Source organism: Esox lucius, chromosome 12 (assembly GCF_011004845.1).
Source record: "Esox lucius isolate fEsoLuc1 chromosome 12, fEsoLuc1.pri, whole genome shotgun sequence".
NCBI lineage: Eukaryota > Metazoa > Chordata > Actinopteri > Esociformes > Esocidae > Esox > Esox lucius.
The window spans coordinates 28,187,766-28,211,596 of NC_047580.1; the positions used below are offsets into that span (position 1 = coordinate 28,187,766).

At 40.3% G+C, this 23,831-nt stretch overlaps 1 protein-coding gene across 5 annotated transcripts; it reads right to left on the minus strand.

The window, feature by feature from the left end:
- Positions 1 to 724: 724 nt before the first annotated feature.
- hnf4a (hepatocyte nuclear factor 4, alpha) lies at positions 725 to 23,665 on the minus strand. Of its 5 annotated transcripts, none has more exons than XM_010875201.5 (10): positions 23,479 to 23,665; positions 6,129 to 6,303; positions 5,649 to 5,773; positions 4,867 to 4,973; positions 4,508 to 4,663; positions 3,834 to 3,921; positions 3,268 to 3,420; positions 2,811 to 3,047; positions 2,414 to 2,536; positions 725 to 1,971 (listed from the first exon to the last, which is right to left on the minus strand). In XM_010875201.5, exons 1-10 carry the CDS (start codon positions 23,531 to 23,533, stop codon positions 1,829 to 1,831), a joined length of 1,362 nt encoding a protein of 453 aa, XP_010873503.1. In that variant the 5' UTR covers positions 23,534 to 23,665; the 3' UTR covers positions 725 to 1,828. The 5 variants fall into 5 exon arrangements, with proteins under 5 accessions (XP_010873503.1, XP_034151969.1, XP_010873502.1 ...); XM_034296078.1 differs by lacking the exon at positions 23,479 to 23,665 and adding an exon at positions 17,253 to 17,413; XM_010875200.5 differs by lacking the exon at positions 23,479 to 23,665 and adding an exon at positions 7,700 to 7,887 and having other exon boundaries at positions 5,679 to 5,773.
- Positions 23,666 to 23,831: the final 166 nt, after the last annotated feature.

The window sequence follows — 23,831 nt, forward strand, 5'->3', positions numbered from 1 at the left end:
CTTATAAAGTGTGATCATCTCAAACATTGCAATATCCACGTCTTTACTGCACTGTGCCTTTAACATCTCAAGACATAAAAACACATTGATGTAATTACACATTTATACATGTAGGACCAGAATGAACTGGTCGAATTCAAACTGAACTACAACCTATTTACCAAATCTGCAATAGGCTTACTGTAGGAATAGGTGGGGGACAAATGCCTTGGCATTAACCTGTCATAAAAAGCGCTACCGGTGAGAAAGAGAACACTGACTTGTTTTCTTAACTCAAGTGGAAAAATATGTAAAGCTTTGAAGTGAGGCGCTTGGCTTTCTTTCGCAGCTATCTGCAATTACTTTATGACATTGTATCAGTATGAAGTTACACACCCCTTGTACTAATTATCATGACCATGCACTGCCACGTAGGCCGCATCTTTCAGTATTTGTCATAGACAAAGAAATCTATGACTTGTTATTTAAACTGGTTTTGAAATGTCACATAAAGTGATTAGGAAGGGGTTAACCTGTCCTTGATAAAGAAAGGTTGGATATCATGATGGTCATTGGCCATCATCCATTTTACAACAGCACACAAACAGTAATGGAGAGACACTGATCTTCATGATTATAGGCTACTGTATCTGCAGTGTGTAATTATAGCTTAGCATATTTTGTCTCTGTTAGTACATGTATTAGTATTTGTGTTAACTTAAATAAATGTCAGTACAACGTGATGTAAAAATAAACCTTGACATTTTATTCATTTTCACATTCTAAGGTGAACCATATTGCCCATCTTTCCAGTGTAAAGCACTACTGCATGCCGGGCGTAGTTTACCATGACAAAATAACATTCTACGGTCAAACAAAAATAAAACAATAACTTGTCTTAACAGCTAAACTGTTAATATTTTATAAATCTAAAAACCAATCCAATGTATTTATTTTAAGTTGGGAAACATTGTCAATTCCTCAAAATGTGAAAGCCTTGAACTTTTATAAAGTGGCTCTACAGAAAGTATACAGTATTTAATGTAGCAAAGTCTTTCAATTCAAACATTTAAGCTTTTTACTAGACAACTAAATAATAATTTCCAGAACATATAGACAATGATATATCTTACACGTGGATTCCAATGCAACTGTCATACAGAGAGTTCAATAGAAAAGTTTTCAAAGTTTTATTTGAATTTTCAGAACCAACTGAATACCTATAATTTACCTTAGCTTTGTCTGTCACATAATTCTATTACATGAAGACATGAAAATGTCGTCACTGTATTCGTATCTCTGGCTACAAGTCCTGAATGACCATATGAGTCAAAAAGACTTGTACTGCCATTGATAACCAATTTCTTTCAAATACTGTGCAACACCAGGATCAGTAAATGCCTCATCACAGATAGAAAGCCTGTTTGTAACGTTCATGAAATTTCAATATGATTAGTAAAACCTAAAAATCTAAAATGTATAATGCTATATTTTATTTATAAATTCCTAGTTGGAACTATTTGTATAAGGGCATAGATAACCTGAAAAAAACTATGTTAAAGAGCATATCATTTAGCCCACAAATAAGGTTGTTCTAGCAATTTACAATGTCAGCATAATACAACATTGTTCACATTGTAATATGAATAGGCCTACCCCAGGTTAGATGCCTACTGCACCCCAATTCTACAGTACACCTGAGATTTATAAACAAAAAAATGTATTTCTCAACGTGTGAGAATTATTATGCACCTTTATGCCGAACAAATATAAACAGAGAAACTAGCAAAAATGATTAAATTGTGAATGCTTTGTTGGATAGGGTTTGTTGGTGGGGTCCAGCTCAGTGTTAGAGGACTTCCTGCTTGGTGACAGTAGGCTGAGGGATAGAGCTAGGTTGCTTAGGTACAGTGGCTATAACTCCTTGAGCCATCTTATAATGTTCTGAACTTGAAGCTGTGGGGGGAGAAGGAATTGGGGTTTCAGGAGTGGCTGCAACACACCAAAAAAAATAAAAATCAGTTAGTGGAGAATTTCACTAAACCACACAGTCTGTCAGGTACACAACAAATTAACATATTTACTTCATGGAATGACATTACTTGGAAAGGAAAGCAACTTTTTCAGACAAGAAATAAGCACTTTGTGAAATTTCTGAGGGCATTAAAAATGTAAAGAAAAAAATAACAGACGTTTTCTTTGACAAAGTAAGCCTGATTAGTTTCTCTGAAGAACTTCTTAGCGGATTATTCTGCCAAGCCTGTTTGTTCATCCAACTACCTGACTGTTGCACATTGATGCCACTGAGCCCATTGTTGGTTGAGAATCTCAAGCGTGTTTTGTTTAATTTTTGGGGTCAGTTTCCATGACACTGATGTCAGTGTTATTTATGTAAGGACCATTTGGAGTAGGGCAATAAGTAAAAGGAACTTACAGATTTGTCCGTTATGGATGGGAGTAGCCATGTTACTGGCCACAATGACATTGTTGCTGAGGTGTTCCTGCACCAGATGAGGATGAAGAGAATGAGGTGTGTGAGGTGCCTCGTTAGCAGAACCTGAAGAAAACATCACAACATCCAAACCCCATGCACAAAATGTTAGCAGAATCTGAGGAAAACTTCATAACATTCAATCCCCACCCCTAATCAGTCAGCAGAATCTGAGGAAAACATTATAACATTCAAAGCCCACCCCCAAACAGCTTCTCCCCAGCATAACTCAAGGAAACTTGCTTGTACTCAATAATTTCGCTATTAGGTTTTTGGTCATTTATTTTGGTACTACATTTTCAATTATTGGTTTCTTTGTAACCAGATCAAGATGGCTAACCTCCTAACAGCATCTCTTGGAGCAGGTTGTCAATCTTGGCCATTCCAAATAACTTGACAAATTGTATCTGTTCAATCATCTGCCAGGTGATGCTCTGTAGCGTGGGCAGCAGAAGGAGCAGCTCTCCGAAGCGTCCCCGGGAGTCGTACTGCCGGTCATTGATGTAGTCCTCCAGGCTCACCTGAACCTGATAACGCATCCGTTTGATCTTACTGGGGTCACTCAGACCTTTAGCATCTGGAGTGGGAGAGAAAATCTGTTCGGTCACTGCTTTGATCACTCACTGTCATGTTGACCATAAAACAGCCATCACTAGACAACGGTTAGCTTGCTCACCGACGACGTTCTTTTCATTGTTGTGAATGAATGGTTTTTGAACTAGAATACGTAGTGTGATCGACATGTTTTTATTATTTGACTTAATGCGGGGATCATACATTGTGTTGCATTATGGTACCTGGATCAAAGAAAACAATCGCCTTCAAACAAGCATATTCATTGTCATCTATCTGGAGCTCCTGGAAGGGCAGTACCAGCTCGTCCAGAATCCTCACTGCTACCCGGTTCACTTCTAACTCAGGGCAGTTACGTGGAATAATGTGGTCATTTCCTGTAAGGAACAGAAAAATAACTGTCAGAGTAATTTAGGGGCATAATCACTCAGGGATGTTCACTGATTTTTGAACCCCTCCCCCTCAACCACGTTAGCTTAAACCGCTGTGACTGCTAACTAGTCTATTATATTAGATTCAACTTTGTTGTCATTGAACAGTACAAGTACAGTACAACGAAATGCAGTTAGCATCTAACCAGAAGTGCAAATAGAGGAGGGCAGAAAAAGCATTTACAAGTATTAAGTATATGTAAATTCTCAGTGGAATGTGTAGAAGAGCAATACTAAATATGCAATAAGGCAAATGGGGGGGGGACACAGACATATTAGGTATGGTGTATGTTACAACTGGGATAATAGTCTGTTATATGACATACTATGAGGTGTAGTAGCAGTTATATTGACTTCACCTAATAGCAGGAGGTCCTTGTACAATATGGACCTCTTTGCAGCTCCAAGCAGAAGGTGCTCCCCAGCATGGGCTCGTAGCAACGCCACCTAAAAGGAAAACCTATTTAGTTACTATTTGTGTTAATTCTGAAGCTCTCTTGCAACAAATCAAAAGCTTCCCTGGTTAAACAATACATTTCATAAAACGTGGGAAATATTGTAACGCGTGTGCCGTGCATACCTAACCATTAAACAAGGACTCTTTCCCACCACCCTTTAGGTCACGTAAGAGCTAACCAGGTATTTTCACAGAAAGAGTTGAGTGAAGACTCAGGTTGGATCTCTCACTAATTCAACATCAGCAAATCAGTTACCAAGCCACGGTGATCGCATTGTTAATGATTCTGGAATGGTTTTGAGCACAGATAGAACCTTCAAACCAGGTCATCATATACTAACTGGAGATTAAAATAAATTAACCGTGTCTTTAAAAACAGCGGCCAGAACCGCTCACTGAAAACGCTGACTGTAGAGCTTCCCTGGATACATAGTCTCAGGTTTTATTATCGCACAGGTTTCCTGGGTCTTTAACGCATGCTGTTCAATCTAAGAAAAAAAATTGCCCGCGAAGCGCAAAATGCCTGAATAAAAGAATGGTTTAGTCCGACTCAGTTAAAGCTTATGTGTGTCCTACCTGGTCATCCAGAGGCAGGTCACAGAATGCGGGGATATACTTGGCCCATTCCACCAGCACTAGCAGCTGCTGTTTCATTGATTCACACACATCTGTGATTGTTGCTATCTTTTTTGTCCTGATGTCACCATTCATTATAGGCCCAGGTGAAGATATCTGCAGACAAACACAAACACACACTAAATAAAACATGTCTGTGTTTTTGATATATAGGTAACATTAGTTGGAAACGTCAATTGTTTAACTCATATAAATTAAATCCATTAAAAGCAAACTTTTACTTCATCTGGGACAAATCAAAATAAATGTTGGTTTTAACAGTTACGTAATTTTGATCACATCTACAGTATGGGCCTTACCTGTCTTGAAAGCACATCTGCCTGGATGAGTGCATTGATAGATGGTAAACTGCTGTCTTCATAGCTGGATCTTCTGGTGCTAATTCTGTCTCTTTCATTCTGTACAGCTGAGAAAGGGAAACACAATCCGCCTCTATCAGGATATTATAAATGCATTTTTACCAGTTGTTATTGTCAGTTTAATTTCCCCACGCAACATTAATCAGAAAATGTTCAGTCAAAAACTGAACACATCCTGTGTGGCAATATGACTGAGATTACAAACAAGTAAAAGTCAGTACAACTGAATTATGACATGCCTTTCGTGTGCGGTGAAACACATTCAGTAGACGGTGCCGACTTTATTATCTGACAGTCGTTACTAATTCCTAAGAGGCTTTCAGCACTGACACATCTTAGCATTGACTGTTTAAGGTAGAAAAAGGCACCCCAAGGCTGATGTGTTTATCAGTATGTGTGGCTATAATTCCTCCACAGAACTGTTTGCTCAGCATAAGCCGGTCATAGAATTCAATGCATCATGGAGTGAACATTAACAAAGTTCTGCTCTTGTCACTCTTGCGACATGCCTCCATGAGCAGTCCCAGTGACTCTGTCCCCCTCTACAACAATACGATAGGGACTGGCTGATAAAAACAGGACACTGCAGGCCTTGGTTGTCTCTTACCAGTTGAGCTTGTTAAGTCACAGCGGCATCACAGTATTGTACAAAATTAGCAATGTCACCCGTTTATTTAATGACAGGCTACATTATTTAACTGTTTTTCACTCTTGTAAATTACCATTTGAATGAAGCTGAATGAATTGTATACCTTCTTTTTTCATGCCAGCTCGAAAGCACTTTTTCAATCGACAGTATCTGCACTGATTCCTCTTGTCTTTGTCCACAATGCACTGTCGGTTGAACCTGAAAAAGACATGCATGAGAGGGGGCTTAGCCAAACAGCGGCTGTTGAATCGACAACATCGTCATTCTAACTCACTCCTGTATGTCACCCTATCCTGGTTATCTGTGATTGAGCAACTCTGTCATCGTTCGTGACCGGATCACGGCGGCTGTGTTGTTCGACCAGGGCCGGCTCCAGGCACGAGCAACATAAGCGGTCGCTTAGGGCCACGGGCCGCTAGGGGGGCCTCTGACTGCTAGGGATTCCCCCCGACCAATCAAAGAGAGGGGGCCCCCCAAATCAAATTTTGCTTAGGGCCCCCAAATGACTTGAGCCGCCACTGGGTTCGACACCCTGTGTGGGCCTGATGCTCACCTGCAGGAGTACATGTGGTTTTTGCGAACACTCCGGCGGAAAAAGCCTTTGCAGCCGTCACAGCTGGAGGCCCCGTAGTGTTTTCCAGTGGCCCTGTCCCCACAGATGGCACACAGTGTGCCCGCCCCCAGGTGGTTGGCTGCGTTCATGTTGCCACTCTCAGCCGGCGAGGAGTCTGGATGGGAAGAGACAGGGACATTGTGGTTGCTGTGTTTATGGTGTCCACTTTTAAAACAATGTGTCATTAATATTTATTTCTCGTGTCCAAATTAAATTATTTCTAGCTTGGGACTTGGTTACCTGTGTGGGTATTCCCAGAAACTTCCAGAAAAAGTCATGTGTCAACATTGTCTAATACTAATATTAACATTATGACTGAAGGTAACTTGATTTAACATCATTTGAAGTAACAACTGTTAATGAACTGAAGTACTTTAGAAACAAACAGATATTTTGAGTAGTTCAATTATACATTGTCAGGACCACAGGAATAAAGTGATTACATTAAAATCAGTCAGTTACATTGCTGGCTGATCAAAAGGGTGAATACAGCTAGGATCGGGCTAAGGTCTATTACAGTAGTAATTACTGCATATCCAGGTAGTGGCTGAGTGCTTAGTCAAACAAAACTATTGTTCAACTGATGTAGCCTTGATTACCTCTGAAAAGGCAATCATTGTAAACACGGTATTCCTTTCAGTCTGACCTTCCCTCATCAAATGACTGATTCATTCAGTCAATCTGTGTAGAACGTTTCTCAACAGCTCACTGCGCTCTCAGTTATGCCTGTGTAGTAACGCAGCAATTATACTAGTGACTTATATTGTAAAAATTAAGCCACAGATACAATTCAGCAAATGCAGATTACATGTGATGAAAAACATTTTATCTATGGGGAAAAAACCTGTAAAATTTTACCAAAAAATTGCAAAGATACATTGGCCAAACATGCTGTTTTCTTTTAAGGGTCATTGCTTTTTCATCCTTAGATGAAATTGTTTCATTGTAGAATCATGTTCACAGCCAAACGTCACGGGAGACTAGAAAGGAAAATGCATTTCAAGAGCATGTATCATGTTTTCAAACCACTCTGGGAAATGTCTTTCACGTCGAATGGACCTCAAAATGTGTGGGAACATAAATGTATGTAACAAGAGATGGATGTCCTTGTCATTTGAATCACTACAGCTTAGGATCAATATCTATTCAGTGTAACACTGTAGCCTTGTAATCTTAGCTGAAATACGACCAATATGCCGTAACAGTCTACAAGTTACAGCAGGAGTCGCTGATTCTCCTCTAAACCTTTTTTTTCTTCTTTTCAGCACCAAAGCATTCCGATGCATTGAACGTATATACAAACTTTGATACAAAATCGTATATACAAACTTTCCCACTGCAACAAAAATCCATTGCATTATAATAAGAGCAGATGCACCCCAGTACAAAACGGATATCAACCTAAAAATAAATAACAACCTCCACCACCCTCTGACCACACATGACCTCCTCAAACCTTTAGCAGCCAAAAGTCTCAAAGTTCAACAAGACAACGTGTGACTCTGACTCACCTGTGCCCATGGAGAGCACTTGCATGTTTTCAAATTCCAGGGTGGTGTATGCTGGGTCCAGGGCCTCGCTGTAGTCTGCCATGTCCATGTCTATTAGTGCTCAGGACAAACAAATGCCCTTCCAGCTACCTGACAGTGGGGCAAAAAGACTTGTCCAAGAGGCTAAGTGCGTCCCCTCCACCATTCCGTCCCCCCTTCCTCCATATTTGGCCAAGCTCCTCCTCCTGAAGGTGGTTAGAGATACCCCTGAGTATGCGATGGGGACGGTCTCTCCTCCAGAGAGACGGAGGAGGAGGCCACAAGGAAATGTTATGGGACTGACTGGAGGCGTCTCCTCCCAGGCAGGCTGCTAACCACTGGAGGGGTGGATGTCTGGTTGATGTTTAACTAGGATCCTCTATTGGTGATTCATAGTTGTTTTTCTCTCAAAGATAACACAAGTTGGATCTCTCACATCCCCCTTTCTGTCCATGCTGACAGTAATGGATCAACAATTGTATTATGAAAGACATACAGTGATGGATCTCAGACAAATGATTGTGCTTTACATGGTGGAATGTCCTGTACAAAGCTATTGTCTTTTAGATGGCTGCTGTATGTCCGAATCAGTTGTCTTTTAGAAGGCTACTGTATGTCCAAATCAGTTGTCTTTTAGGTGGCTGCTTTATGTCCGAATCAGTTGTCTTTTAGATGGCTGCTGTATGTCCGAATCAGTTGTCTTTTAGAAGGCTACTGTATGTCCAAATCAGTTGTCTTTTAGATGGCTGCTTTATGTCCGAATCAGTTTTCATTTAGATGGCTACTGTATGTCCGAATCAGTTGTCTTTTAGATGGCTGCTGTATGTCCAAATCAGTTGTCTTTTAGAAGGCTACTGTGTGTCCGAATCAGTTGTCTTTTAGATGGCTGCTGTATGTCCGAATCAGTTGTCTTTTAGAAGGCTACTGTATGTCCAAATCAGTTGTCTTTTAGATGGCTGCTGTATGTCCGAATCAGTTGTCTTTTAGATGGCTAACTCTAAACCGGTCTTCTTTTAGATGGCTACATGGATGATCTAGACCAATCAAACAATAAATATCTGTAATTCAAATAGAAATCACAGCTAATTTGGTCAAGACGTATCAGAAGCCTCAAGCCCATAGTACAAAGACAGCATATCAAATGTGAACCTTAGACAGTTTATAGTTTTGGGAAAATACATGTCCATTTTGAATTTCATGTCAGCATCACATTTTCAAAAATTTCGGACAGGGGCATTTTTACTAGTGTGTTACATCTCTTCTTTTCACAACACACTGTGTTTGGGAACCACAGAGACCAATTGCTGTAGTTTTGAAAGTGAAATGTTTTCCCATTCTTTCTTGATATTGGATTTCAACTGGTCAACAGTTCAGGGTTTCCTTTGTCGTATTTTTCATTTCATAATGCCCCAAATGTTTTCAATGGGTCACAGTTCTGGACTCCAGGCAGGCCATTTTAGCACCCAAACTCTTTTACTACGGAGCCAAGCTGTTGGAATACTTGCAGAATGTGGTTTGACATTGTCTTGCTGAAATAAGCAAGGCTTTCCCTGAGAAAGATGTTGCTTGGATGGCAGCGTATGTTGCCCCAAAACTTGTATATATTGTTCCGCTTTAATGGTGCCTTCACAGATGTGCAAGTCACCTATGCCATGTGCACTAATGCACCCCCATACCATCATGGATGCTGGCTTTTGAACTGTGCAATGATAACAAGCCGAATGATCCCTCTCCTCTTAACCGCCCAGAGGATGATTCCCATAAATAATTGAAATTTTGATTTTTCAGTTTTTCAATTAATCTTAAATGGGCTTGGGCTCCATTTGTGGATGCAGTGACAAACTGTAGTTTTCGGAAGTGTTCCTGAGCCCATGCAGTGATGTCCACTACAGAATCTGTTTTTAACGCAGTGCCGTCTGAGGGCCAGAAGATCACAGCCATCCAATACTATTTTTTGGCCTTGTCCATTGAGTACATTTCTCCTGATTCTCTGAATCTTTTAATGATATTATGTACCATAGATGATGAGATCCCCAAACTCTTTGCAATTTGACATTGAGAAAAATTATTGTTGCACTATTTGCTGCGCAGTATTTCAGGATGGTGAACCCCTCCACATCTAAAAGACTCATCCTCTCTGGGATGTTCTTTTTATACCCTATCATGTTACGGATCTGTTCCTAATTAGCTGTGAGATGTTCCACCAGGTTTAGTTTTTTAGCATTTCACAACTTTTCCAGCCTTTTGTTGCTCCTGTCCCATCTTTTTTGGAACATGTTGTTGCCATCAAATTCAAAATGGGCATATAAGAAACAATAAAGGTTCTCGGTTTCAACATTTGATATGATGTCTTTGTACTGTTTTCTACTCAATATGGAGTTTAAATGATTTGCACATTGTTGCATTCTGTTTTTATTTCCATTTTTCCATCTCAACTTTTTTGTAAACGGGGTTGTAGGTAACATCAAAATGATTAGCTAACAAGTAATCAGAGACTTGATCATCTCTAACCAATCAGAGCACCAAAGCCAGACATGCCTTTTCTAAATGCTTCTTTACCCACTTAGGTCCTGGCTTGGCCACTCTTTTTCTTTTTGGGACCGATCAGATGGAACGCAATGGCCACTTAGGGCCAGTCAGAAAGTTTCAATAATTTATCCAATCTGGAAATCATATATGAGGTGTTCAGATACAGGAGAAATAACTGATGTCCATTCCTGTGTGCTTGGCTAGCCTGGGCCCTCAGCCTACAAACAGGATGCAGACTATCTGCCATGTGCAACAAATCTTGACAAATTCTTGCTTTATAAGAAAAACTCTTGGTCGAAGTATATTGTAACCTTCATGTAACAGAGATTGTTCATCCACAACATGTTGTATGTACGTGAAACATGTCAGCTCTTTGAACCAAATCTGAAATAAAAAGAAAGGGTTCTTTTCAGAGACGAGACTTATAGCTTCTTTTTGGTCGCCAATGTCATTGTATGTGGATATGTCTTTGATGCTGCATTTGTGTAGAAGTCTTAAGCCATAACCTGTTTCTACTGGGAACTCCAAAAATCCGAGCACCATATTGGAAAGCTTTCTGCAGGATTTACCAAGTATAAAGTGGCTTAGTAAGAATCTGAGAACAGAATGCATTGCAAGAAAAGTATTAACATGCCCTACAACAGTTATAGTTTACTATTATACAGTTTACTATTATTTGTTTGCTATTTGTATTATTTGAGATGATGTCACCACTACAAATTGAGGACAGTCAATACAGGGTATTTCTTGCGGCCTATTACAAAGCAAAGGATTTTTGAGTACACGTTGCAGAATAAGCAAATAAGGTGGTTCCACTGAGTAAGTAAATGTGACTTTACAAACAGCAATGTTATATTTGAAGAAGGGAAAGTGCCAGTACAAAGCGATAGGTCAATGATCTTCGGTTCACCAAGACCTCAGTGCTATAAAACACATGCTGGTGAACTTGATAACCACCCACCCTCTGTGTATATAGGATTCATAAAATTAACTCTTATATTACAAAAATCTTAAATTACTGTGATCTGTCTGAGTAGATCAAAACAGACCTGAATCCTACTCCAGATCTTAATGTTTGGTAGCATTCCATTATCAAGTACAACCAAACTGACAAAAACAGGTAAATTTTTATCAGTGGGTGACAAGAGCTGGTCAAAAGCTGGTCAGAACAAGCAAAAAACTAACTCTTGCCAGAGTTACTGGATGTCCATGTCTCATCAGAAGTCTGGACAGAAGTCATTACATTAATTACTTCACCCCAGCGTTCATATTTGCTTATGGTAGCTTGATTATTGTGGCAGAAATGGACATGAAACACCTAGACTTTTGAATTGTGCACTAATCTTGAACAGGGACAAAAATAGTGTGCTATATTACAGAATAGTGTTCCATTTGGGACGCGTGAAAAGATAGCCTTGGTGGGAACAGCCCTCAGGTGCCCATATTTGCTCATTTGCCACTCCAGCAACGATTGTTAAGCACAATTGAGGTTGTCAGAGGGAAATCTATGCGCTGGAATGAGAAAAATGAGTCACTTAACAAATCTTATCTCCTTAGCCATTAAACGTCTTTTTATCGTCAGCTCACATCTTCATTTTAAGTGAACTCTTCCAAGAACAGTCATATACTGCTCTATAAAGTGCAATCTGCAAGATTAAGGCTTTCTTAATCACACTCAAGATGTGACAGACTGTTCAAGTTTAGCAAGATACTGATAGCCCCTTTTTGGATTATCAACAGCAATGTCTATGTTCAGTATTTTGCTAATTATGTTTCATCTGTTAGCTCATGCAGATGTTGGGCTGGAGCTGAAGTTGGGAGGGTCTGGAGAACAAGGATTACAATGAGAACAATGTAAAACACTAGTGGTGTTATTCAATACAGTGTGGACGAATGTACAGTAACTATAATACTTATATGATGTAACTGCCGTCTCCAAATACAGTTTCAAAAAGCGTAAGAGTGTTTGGCGGATCTAAGCAGGTCATAGTTATAGATAGGTTTCGTTATCTTATCATGGAATAGCTGGGGAATTATTCTGATTTAGTTCACTTTAGCCTGTTTTTACCGGCAATGAAGTTCTAACAGCGGAACGCAGTCCCTACAACTCCCACAGTAATAAGTATCAGTTCATTTCCATGGACCGCACTGAAAGAAACGTGTTTAACATGAATTGTTCATCTTTTTTTTATTACCTCATGTTCCGTTTTAGCAGACTACTCAATCACACGTGAAGGAGCCTTGTTCATCTGCTTGTGACGTGTGCACGGAAGTCCTGTCGTGTCAGACTTATGATCAGTCACCCAAAACTCCTGGGGCTAAAAGTCAAAGGCCTGACTGCTGATGAGTCCTGATGTAACACTAGTGTGATTCTCCCCTTTGAAACTAACTTCAAACTCCAGTTTGTGAACAAAGTCCTGTCTATCTTCTGAATAGGAATCTGAATAGTCCGACCACAGACCAAACTCCATTTGTTAACCACTGCCTATTTGTACCTTCCACTGAATGACTCTTTTCATTCCACACGTCCGATCCCAAAGGAAAGAGCCAGTGAGGATAAATTGAATAACTGGAGACAACAACCTGGGGGGAATCAAGAGTCAAGAGTCACTGATATTTGGAATATACTGTATTTGTTTTCAGGGGAGCTCCAGCAATGGGATAATGTGAGTGTTTCTGGTGTGCATATGATACAATGCTATAGTTACTGATAATAGGAGCAAATGGAGGAACAGAGACATTGACAATGTATGCACGGCCCCATGCTTGAGGCCACTGTCTGTCTGTCTGTCGGTCTGTGCTAGATGCAGGAGATATGATGTGATTAGGTGTAGTGTCTTGGCAGGCGAAGACCTTGTCAACAGATGATGACTATCTGTAAATCACACAACTTGTGCAACTACAAGCCCCTTCGGATGGCCAGCAGTAAAATCACAGTGTCTGTGTCGTTGGAAAATTGTTGACTGCATGTGTAAATGTTGACATTAGTGTTCTTTTTTTGGGGGGGGGGGGGGGGGGGTGGGGTGGGGGGGGTTGGGGGGCTTTTGTTTTGGTAACATCAAAACCCCTTTTAAATCTTTTGGTAAAACGGACATCCGTTGAACCAAAAAAAAACTGATAAAATGACCTGAAACCAATGCTTCAACCTCCATTTTGTGCCGTTCGAATGTCTGGATCGGCAATGAAAAGTTTGCAATTGTAGCACACTGTCTACAGTAGGCCTACAAAGTAAGAACATATTGCTTATACTGTGTTCAAACTGCTTAGATTAGACACATGGTTACCATTGAGGAACCACCATTTGGAGACCTCTGTAATTTGGCCAAGTGCTTAATCCATTACTCCCTGTGGCCATTTTACCTGGAATAAGATACAAGGACATGAATAGGCAGGATCTCCTTCAATGAGTCCAGTGTACAGTATAGTGAATGATGCCGTTAGGGGCTGTCAATGTGTTGACATCTAGGTGCCTCAATCAATCAATCTGGCCTTTTTCAAAATGTAAATTGTTTTCAATTGTAGTTTAAGGTTTAAATCTTTTCTGAAACTCTGCATGCTGCTCTTTTATGGAAATGTTATGGATGAAATAACAAATGTAAAAGTATTTCACAATGAAACTGAAATCCAAGGAATGGTGTGTATTGCTATCAATGGGATTGCCCCCTCTTAAGTTCTCACCAAAGTCATAGTGTGCCATAAAAAAAAAATTACAGATATACCAGTTTAATTATTTATTAAATGTACAAACTCAAAGCCAACATATGAACTCACAAGCAGGAAAAAGTGAAGAGAATACTTAAATCTTCATTTGAAATAAAAAAAAATTTGATTGTTGGAATAGTTAACTGGAATGTTCTCATAGTCCTGACCCATGACATTGGTCTTAGGGTAATGATAAACTACTAGGTCCTAATTTTGCTTAGTCCTCATAACTCCTAAAGTATTGGGCAATAAAGGCATTTTCCAATAGAATCTGGAATTAGCTAAGAATTATGAAAGATTACTTCTTGCTCACAGTCTTCCATTCCAATTTACCACAGAAAAAAATAGTTTTTGTATGTCACAGGAAATGTAAAAATAATTTAGAAAAATACACTGACTGCCTTGTTGACTTCCTAGCTAATCCTCAAAACTTTTTGTTAAAAACGCTTGACAAGAAAAGTATTAATAACACATGCCATTATAAAAGTTGTGGGGGAATAATTTACTCTGTAGATAACTTTAAACTTTCAATGATTTGACATTTAAAACAGGGACTACTGTCTAAATCCAAAACATCAGAAATGTAAAGACTTCCATTGGAATGTTTTTGTACACATCCAGTTTTTCCCCCAAAATGCCAGAGGAAAACTAGACCCATGTCTGTACACTAAATCAGTAAACAATTGCATCAATAAACATTTAGCCTGATGTTCCACGTAAATCAATCACAGTGTCTTGATAAAGCCATTTAATCATTAACTGCTGTTTTGCTGAGAATTTCATTTTTTCTCCAAGCCCAAATCTGTTACAGCACAGCAGAGCGGTGGCCAGTTATCTCTCTGCTGCTATTGGCTCTCCTGTCATCAACCAGTCAATATTCATTTAACCTCAATATCAGCAAGGAATCACAAGACACTATAAGCAAAGGAATTCAACCTTATCCTAAATTGCCACTAGAAAAATGATCAAATCACTAAATAGCAGCTGAAGCTAACCAGCAATTGACATTTGTGCTTTCTTTCAAAAACTCTGCTATTTGCCTTCCACAGAACCTCGTTGGAAGGTTTCAACATCCAAACAAACTCAGGGGCCCCATCATGAAGGTACACCTTCCTTCCACCTGTAACCTACTGTCTGAGCTTGGTGAATCTCTGTTTGAACAGCTCAACTCTATTGGGAGTTAGGAGCACATGTTCTGATAGCACCCTCAGTCTTAGGAGTAATGTCACAGACTGACCTGGATAACAGAGAAGGGAATGACTTGGTAGCAGCGACACCTTTTGGATAATGGGCGAAGTGTCCCTTGTTTTTTTAGGGGGGGGATTGAGTGGGCCAAAAATATCCACTTTTAGAGCTTTTCAATTAATTAATTAATTGCATTAATTCATCTGTAGTTTTTCATGTCCATGCATGAGGTAAAATGATATGCTGGTAATGATAATAAAACTTCTTATTTAACAGTTTACGTTTCCAAGACTTCATCAAAACTGTCAAATCACTCGCACAATTTACTGCTCCTTCAGATGAACATTTTCAGTGTGTCTTTGTCACACATTTGAATAAAATAATAGTGTCTTCAGAAAGGATTCAGGCCCCTTCACTTTCTCCACATTTTCTTACTATCAACTGACTATTTCTAATTGCTTTAAATTGTCATTAGGGATATTAATCTACACACAATGTCCCATAATGAGACAGCACACTTCTTTTCATTTTGTGCCAAAACAAAACACGTATCTCATGTACATACGTATTCAGTCCGTTTGTTCAGTACTTTGCTGAAGTACCTTTGACAGTGATCACAGTTTGAGTCTTCTTGGGTACGCCTCTACCAGCTTTACACACTGGCATTTTGTTCCAGGCTTTGATTCAGGCTTTTCTTCAAGGACCTCTCTGTATTTTTACTCCATTTATTCTTCCTGTTAATACCAACAAATCTCCCAGTCCCTGCATCTGAGAACCATCCCCATAGCATGATGCTCCCACCACCATGCTTCACCATAGGGATGGTCTTTTTTACTCAGGAGGGGTTTCAGTCTAGCCACTCTACCATAAAGGTCTGGTTGATGAAGTGCTGCAGAGACGGTTGTCCTTCAAACAGATTTTCCCATCTCAGCAGAGAATCTCTGAAGCTCTGTTAGAATGGTCATTTGATTATTGGTCACCTCCCTGACCAAGGCTGTTCTTCCCTGTTTACTGAGATGGCCAGCTCTAGTAAGAATCATGGTGGTTCCATATTGTGCTTTTGGGAACTTGCATTGCTTTAGCAATTTGTTATACTTTTCCCCAGATCTATGCCTTGACACAATTCAGACCTCTATGGAGAGATCCCTGGACTTCTGTTCGGACATTATCTGAACCTGTGTCTGCCTTCTTAAATCACGTCCCATCCAATGAATTTGTCACAGGTGGATCCAATGAAGTTGTAGAGAAAAGGACAATCACGGAACAAAGGATACATCGGAGCTCAATATGGAGTGTCATGGCAAAGGGTCTCAATACTCATGTACATGTTTTATTTTTTCAATAAATAAGGACATAGTTTAAGAACCATACTTTTTTGCTTTTTCAAAATGGGGTACTCCGTGTAGATTCACTGCTAAAAAAGCAATTCAAGCAATTGTAAATTAAGTCTAGAACACAACAAAAGGAGGACAAGTGAAGGGTTCTCAATACTTTCCCGAGGTGCTACATACCAATAAAACTGCGGCATCTGTTTTTATACGCGCAAACACGTGTGAACACAAGTGCGTTTGTGTATGCGTGCTTATGTGTTAGGTTCGATGTGTTGAGGGACTGTGCCACAACACTGGCTGCCCTGTTGCACGGTTGAAAGAGCACGCTGCTTACAATGACAGGATTGGGCTCAATTCCCGGTGTGACAATAGTATGAAAAGGGATGCGCTCATTACTGCATGCTGCACCCAGTGGGAGCATGTGCTAAATGACCAGAATGGGGTCTACCAGACCAGGATTCGACGGTCTATAATACTGATACAGCTCAAATAATAGCATCCCCACAATGGAAAGTTCCACGAACAACTGAAAGCTTTGTTCTATGGGCAGTCTGTGCACACAGATCTCGGTCGACTACTGTCGGAACGGTCCAGTGGTTTGAGAAGTAAACCCACCCCCCCACCGTGTTTTGAAGGGTTCCACCGCACGCACGGACCAGCTTCCTCCGCAGGAAAGTGGCGCCTGACCCGGGTGGTTTAGTCTGTCACCGTCACCCCCCCGTGTGGCATTCTGACAGTCAAAAGCAGAACTACAGCTCTAGAACTAGGGAATGTTTCCACGGCAGTACCTGGAGTGGTGAAGTGACCGCGTAGTGTTCTGTGGTCCTCTCCGTACATCCTCCCGATGGTGGATCACAGAGGCCCGAGAGGGACGAGGGACCGGAGCATTGCAGGCCCATCAGCCTCTCCCCTCCTCGATCACTGGGGAGCACACTGCCGAGTGCTCCCTAGGCCCGGCCCGGAGCAGGGAGAGGGAGTGCGTGTGGGACTGAGTTGGAGGTGGTGGTGGTGGTGGGGGGGGGGGGGCTCGGGGTCTGAAGTCAGTGGGGACGTGGGACTGTAAGCCTTTAACCCGGGCCTGAGAGAAACAGAGTGTGCGTGCATGCGTGTATAAACATGCCCGTGTGTGTGTGTGTGTGTGTGTGTGTTTATGTGTGTGTGTGGGCAAGGGGCTGTAACTGGGATAATCCTGTAATGCCTGTCACAATGAGATTTGATTTGAGTATTGAACACTAGGCTTAATGGTGTCAAGTGTACAAATGGGGAACTCTGCTTGCTTGGGTTTAACACTACCACACAGCTAGGCCTTGTTAACTCATCATATGACTTGAGTCCAGATCTTACTTGACAAATAATGTTGGTCTTAAGGTAAATTAGTGTTGATCTAAGCAGGGGCACTCAAACACCTTCTTGGGGACTGCCAGACATTTAAAAGTTTGGTTTTAGTCCTGGACTAGCTCATTTGATTCACCTAATCGAGGGCTTGATAATCTAATTGTCAAGTTGAATCAGGTGTGCTACAGTAGCTCTAGCATTGTTAAAAGGATGGAACAGCTGACAGTCCTCTGGGAGAGGCTTGAGAAACCCTGAAACAAGGATACATAAGAAACCATATGAGTAGGAACAGTTTCATTATGTAGCCTTTGCAAGCAGAGAGCTGTCATGACATACCTGAAGAAAGACAAATGACATGCTGTATAGATGATGAATGAAGAGAGATAGGATATCTAAACAGACAGAATAGAATAGTCTCATTAGAGAAGTTTGTTTTCATTGTGATTGATGACATTACTGTACTACTGTTTGCTGCTCTAAATTTGAGTGATTTACACTATCAGTATTCACAGACATCGTGTCTCATCAGACAACAGGTTTAGAGAAGTTATCTGGCAAAGGCTTTCCAATGCCCTTCAGATGTAGAACAATATTTTGGTCACCCTGTCACAGGAGAACCTCGCCGCAAAGCAGGAAATATACAACCGTTCCCAAAAAAGATGTGACGCTGTGTAAAATGCGAATACAAAAAGAATGCAATGATGTGCAAGTCATTTATCCCTATATTTAATTGAACATAGTACAAAGGCAAAATATCAAATGTTGAAACTGAGAAATTATTTTGTTTTTGTAAAAATGTTTGTGTTGCATCACCTCTTCTTTTAATAATACTCTGTAAGCTTTTGGGAACTGAGGAGAACAATTGCTGTAGTTTTGTATGTGAAATGTCCCATTCTTTCTTGATATAGGATTTCAGCTGGTCAACAGTTCGGGGTCTCCTGTGTCAAATTTTTTATTTCATAATGCGCCAAATATTTTCAATGGGTGACAGGTCTGGACTGCAGGCAGGCCAGTTTAGCAGCCGGACTCATTGACTACAGAGCCATGCTGTTGTAATACATACAGAATGTGGTTTGGCAAGGCCTACTATGAAAAATACATTGTCTGGATGGCACCAAATGTTACTCCAAAACCTGTATATATTTTTCAGCATTAATGGTGCCTTCATAGAAGTTGCCCATGCCATGTGCATTAATACACCCCATGCCATCACAGATGCTGGCTTTTGAACTGCACGCTGATAAGAAGCCGGATGATCCCTCTCCTCTTTAGACCAGAGGACATGGCATCCGTCATTCCCAAAAATAATTTACATTTTGATTTGTCAGACCACAGGACAGTTTTGCACTTTGCCTCAGTCCATCTTAAATGAGCTCAGGCCCAGAGAAGGTGGCAGTGTTTCTGGATAATTTTTTGGTAGAATTGTAACTTGCATTTGTGGTTGCAGCGACAAACTGTTCACAGAGAATTGTTTTTGGAATTGTTCGTGAGCCCATGCAGTGATGTCCACTACAGAATCGTATCTGTTTTTAATGCAGTGCTGTCTGAAGGCCTGAAGATCACAGCCATCCAAAATTGGTTTTTGGCCTTGTCCCCTGTGTACTGAGATTTCTCTGGATTCTCTGAATCCCTCCTTACAATTTTACATTGAGAAATGTTATTTGCTGTTTCAATTGTTTTTCAGAATATGTTGTGACCAAAAGAAAGACAGTAAGAGTAATCAGATATCATTTGTTTTGTATGACCATAATGCTTAAATTGTTGCACTATTTGCCTGCAGGCTTTCACAGAGTGGTCAACCCCTCCCCATCTTTCCATCTGAAAGCCTCATCCTCTCTGGGATGTTCTTTTTATACCCAATTATGTTACTGACCTGGTGCCAATTAACGTAATTAGTTGTGAGATGTCCCACCAAATGTAGTTTTTTAGCCTTACACTACTTTTCTAGTATTTTGTTGCCCCTGTCCCAGCTTTTTTTAAATTTGATACCTGTGACACATTTAAAAAAAGCTGGGACAGAGGCAACAAAATACTGGAAAAGTTGTGTAATGCTAAAAAACGAAACTTGGTGGGACATCTCACAACTTACGTGGACATATATGGACATATTTCTTTCAAGAAACAACAACATTTCTCAGTTTCAACATTTCATATGTGGTCTAGGCACTATTCTCTATTGAATACAGGGTTTAAATGATTTGCACATCACTGCTTTCTGTTTTTCTTTACATTATACACAGCATCCAAACATTTTTGGAAACAGGGTTGTAAATCAAGAAGTGGCATTTCAGATTAAAAATGGATTGTTCAGACTTGCGATTTTTAGATATGATATTCTGTTTAGAAAAAGGTTTTGGTCAAACTGGTCAAATGAGGATCCTACATCTGTGTATTGAAACACTAATGCTATATATGGGTCACACAGCATGTACAGTGAATATAAAAAGTCGACACAGCCCTGTGAAAATGCTAGGTTTTTGTGATGTAAAAGAATGAGGCAACGATAAATCATGTCAGAACATTTTCCACTTTTAATGTGACCTATAATGTGAACAATTCAATTGAAAAACAAACTGAAATCATCAAGTGGGAAAAACGAAAAATAAAAACCTTACAATAACCTGGTTGCATAAGTGTGCACACCCTCTTATAACTGGTGATGTGGCTGTGCCCAGAATTAACCAATCACATTAAAACTAATGTTAAATAGAAGTCATTACACACCTGCCATCATTTAAAGTGACTCTGATTAATCACAAATAAAGTTCAGCTGTTCTAGTAGGATCTTCCTGACATTTTCTTAGTTGCATCTCAGAGCAAAAGCCATGGGCCGCAGAGAGCTTCCAAAGCATCAGAGGGATCTCATTGTTGAAAGATATCAGTCAGGAGAAGGGTACAAAATCATTTCCTAAGCATTAGATATACCATGGAACACAGTGAAGACAGTCATTATCAAGTGGAGAAAATATGGCACTACAGAGACATTACTGGCTGTGTGCTACATGTGAAAACAATCTCCCGTATTCTTCATATGAATGGGCTATAGGGTAGGGTGGCAAGATGGAAGCCTTTTCTTACAAAGAAAAACATCGAAGCCTGGCTGAAGTTTGCAAAAACAAACATCAAGTCTCCCAAAAGAATGTGGGAAAATGTGTTATGGTCTGATGAAACCAAGGTTGAACTTTTTGGCCATAATTCCACAAGGTATGTTTGGTGCAAAAACAGCACACTTATGCGACCAGGTTATTTTGAGTTTTCCCGTTTGTTTTTCAATTTAATTGTTCACGTTATAGGTCACATGAAAGGTGGAAAAAGTTCGGACATGATTTATGTTTGTCTCATTCTTTTACATCACAAGAACCTGGCATTTTAACAGGGGTGTGTAGACTTTTTATATCCACTGTATACAGCGTGTAGGCCAATCCTTGGTTTTACTGACTGTAAACATACACAGGCCGCCCTAAGCAGTAAGAGGTTCATTATTTTGCATTACATACTCTATATTTATTGTATGTGTTGGCTGAGTAAAGGGTTGGCCTTTTGTGGACTTTAGTTGCTGTTCTTTCCAGTGCTGTCACTGATAGGGCAGATAGTTAGCCAATCAGACCCCACCACAAAGTGATTCAGCATTTTGGGTAAACAGATCAGTTCGCTGAAGGGCTGTTTTGTGGCATTTGTTTTGTTTACATTTGCCAACTGATTCCGCAAACATCAGCGCGCCACTCTTTGTGTTGTGACCGTTGAGCAATTAATCCAAATAACATAACTAATGTGAAGTGTCTATTTTTATTTATTTTAGAACACATTGTCTAGTGGGTTATTCCTTCAGGGAGCGGTAAGCTTGGTTTGAAAGGAAGGATTATGAAAATCAAGAGACTCTCCATTTTACCTGCTCATGTTTTGTATGTGAATGTGCTGTCCAACTCCATATAGAGGAAAACTTATCAGATGCATTACATCAGTTGCCTTTCTTCACTGTTCAGTTGCCTTTCTTCATGATTCAGTGCTGTATTTCCACTGTATGCCTTGCAGACATATATATTGACTCTTTGATTCATTAGAAACGTATCTCTACTGTATGGTTAATTACGTACCTACATATCTACTGTTTGTTTCATTACAAATGTATCTCTACTGTATGGTTCATTGCGTACATGCATATCTATTGTTTGTTACATTTGTAATGAATCTCTACTGTATGGTTAATTGCGTTCCTACTTATCGACTGTTTGTTTCATTACAAATGTATCTCTACTGTATGGTTCATTGCATACATACACTGTTTGACTGACTACAGACCTACAGTATCTCCACAGTAAGATTAATGTCAGGACAGTGCTTCCAAATTGGCATCCTGTTCTCTTAAAATGCACTCTGGTCTTAAATGAGTGAAGAAAATACGGGAATACCATAGTAGGGAATACCATAGTAGGGAATACCATAGCCCTTTAGGCACATCTCTTGTAATATACATCAAGGGCAAGAACTCCTTGGGTCGTCCCTAGTCTTGGGCTGACTCTCACAGTGCAACATCTCATGCTTAAATATCTTTAGAAGTTCCTGCTTCATTTGGGACGGAATGGACCAATCAGAAATGGGATGTTCATTGTGGGTGATGTCACTGCTATATCCACTCGCTGCCCTAACTAAGCATGTGGAGAATTCATACCCACTGTTCTTGCCCCTCCTACCCGAACTCCCACCCCAAAAAATGTCCCCCTTTTCAAATGTCCAAGAGAATCTGATTTCCGAGACTAGGTCATGGCTTTGACATACTAATTTCAACCCCATGGAGATATTATTTCAGAGCTATTTGAGTTACCTGCATTTCAGTGATCTCTAACAGGAATTTTCATCATCCAAAGGAAACATAGGACAACCCAAGAGATGTAACCTTAATGTAACCTTCCTGGGACACATAATATCCCCCATTTGGTTTGTCAAAAGACATTTTGCATCTCTCCAACTCACATGTAAATCAGACCATGTGTGATCAATGACATCATGAAAACAAACATTAAGTAATTTACACAAAGGCCCCATTACTCTCCAGTAAAGGCCTTTTACAGCAACTTCGTAGTGTAACTGAATCAAGCTCAGGTTGCTGATGCAAAAGGTGTTTTCTTCGATTTTCCCAGGTGCTTTCCATGTGTTTTTCTGGTAAATGCCCAGTGTTTTCCTCTGACAGGGTGAGGCTATGCTCCACACCTTTCCACTATTGTGGCTATGATTCCACAATGATTCATTCAGTCTTTCACAGGTACTGACACCCCAACAAGACTCTTCATGATGCGCATTACCTTGATTTCATCATTGAATACAAACCACCGACAGTAGTGGCCCTTTAATCTAATCATACCACACTCCAAAGCACCGACCCCCCCAAGACGGATCTCGGTCTTCCCTGAGTCTCATCGGTCGCTCTCGTATTATTATGGGGCTGTTTTAAACAATATCGTCACACCGTCACCAAACCTCCAAGACTGCGGTCGCGTCAAAACCCCAGACGAAAATGGCGATGGGAATTTCTTACACTAGATGAACCTGCTTCCAACTGAAAACCTGCAGCATGTGCACTGAAAGAGCCACTGTTTAAACAAAGTCAACAGCCGAGGTGAGACACGCCATATGCTCGAAACCATGAGTGAGACGAGAAAAAGAAAGAAACTGTGTACTCACCACCAGTCAATGGAAATTCCATGCTTGTACTGACTTGTGAGTTCACATTTACCATCTCTCTCCAAATGTTGTTGTTTTTTTCGTATGTATTTTCTTCTTTCTCCTATATTCCTACAGCTTTAGGGTTTAAAATTCGGGAGGTTAGCCACCGCCTGGCGCTATAGTCAGGAGGGTGGTGTTGGTGCTAGGCCCCGGTCGTAGGTAGTTAACTCCTAGCTGTTATCTTATTGATTTTCCTAATCTGGGCAAATGTGGGTGGAGAGGTTAAACAGTAACCAGGCTGTATAGAGACCAGATCTATATGGCTGGCAGTTGTCGCTATAGCAACAAGATGATAGAAACTCAAATACTTT

What these genes read in the sequence shown, in the direction of transcription:
- hnf4a (XM_010875199.5), bottom strand. Translation starts at nt 7,787, where the DNA reads ATGGACATGGCAGACTACAGCGAGGCCCTGGACCCAGCATACACCACC. An exon ending in CATTCAGCTTCATTCAAATG is followed by an intron (nt 4,974 to 5,648) that starts GTAATTTACAAG and finishes TCCCTTTCTCAG; the next exon opens with CTGTACAGAATGAAAGAGAC. An exon ending in CCAAGAGATGCTGTTAGGAG is followed by an intron (nt 2,537 to 2,810) that starts GTTAGCCATCTT and finishes TGTTTTCTTCAG; the next exon opens with GTTCTGCTAACGAGGCACCT.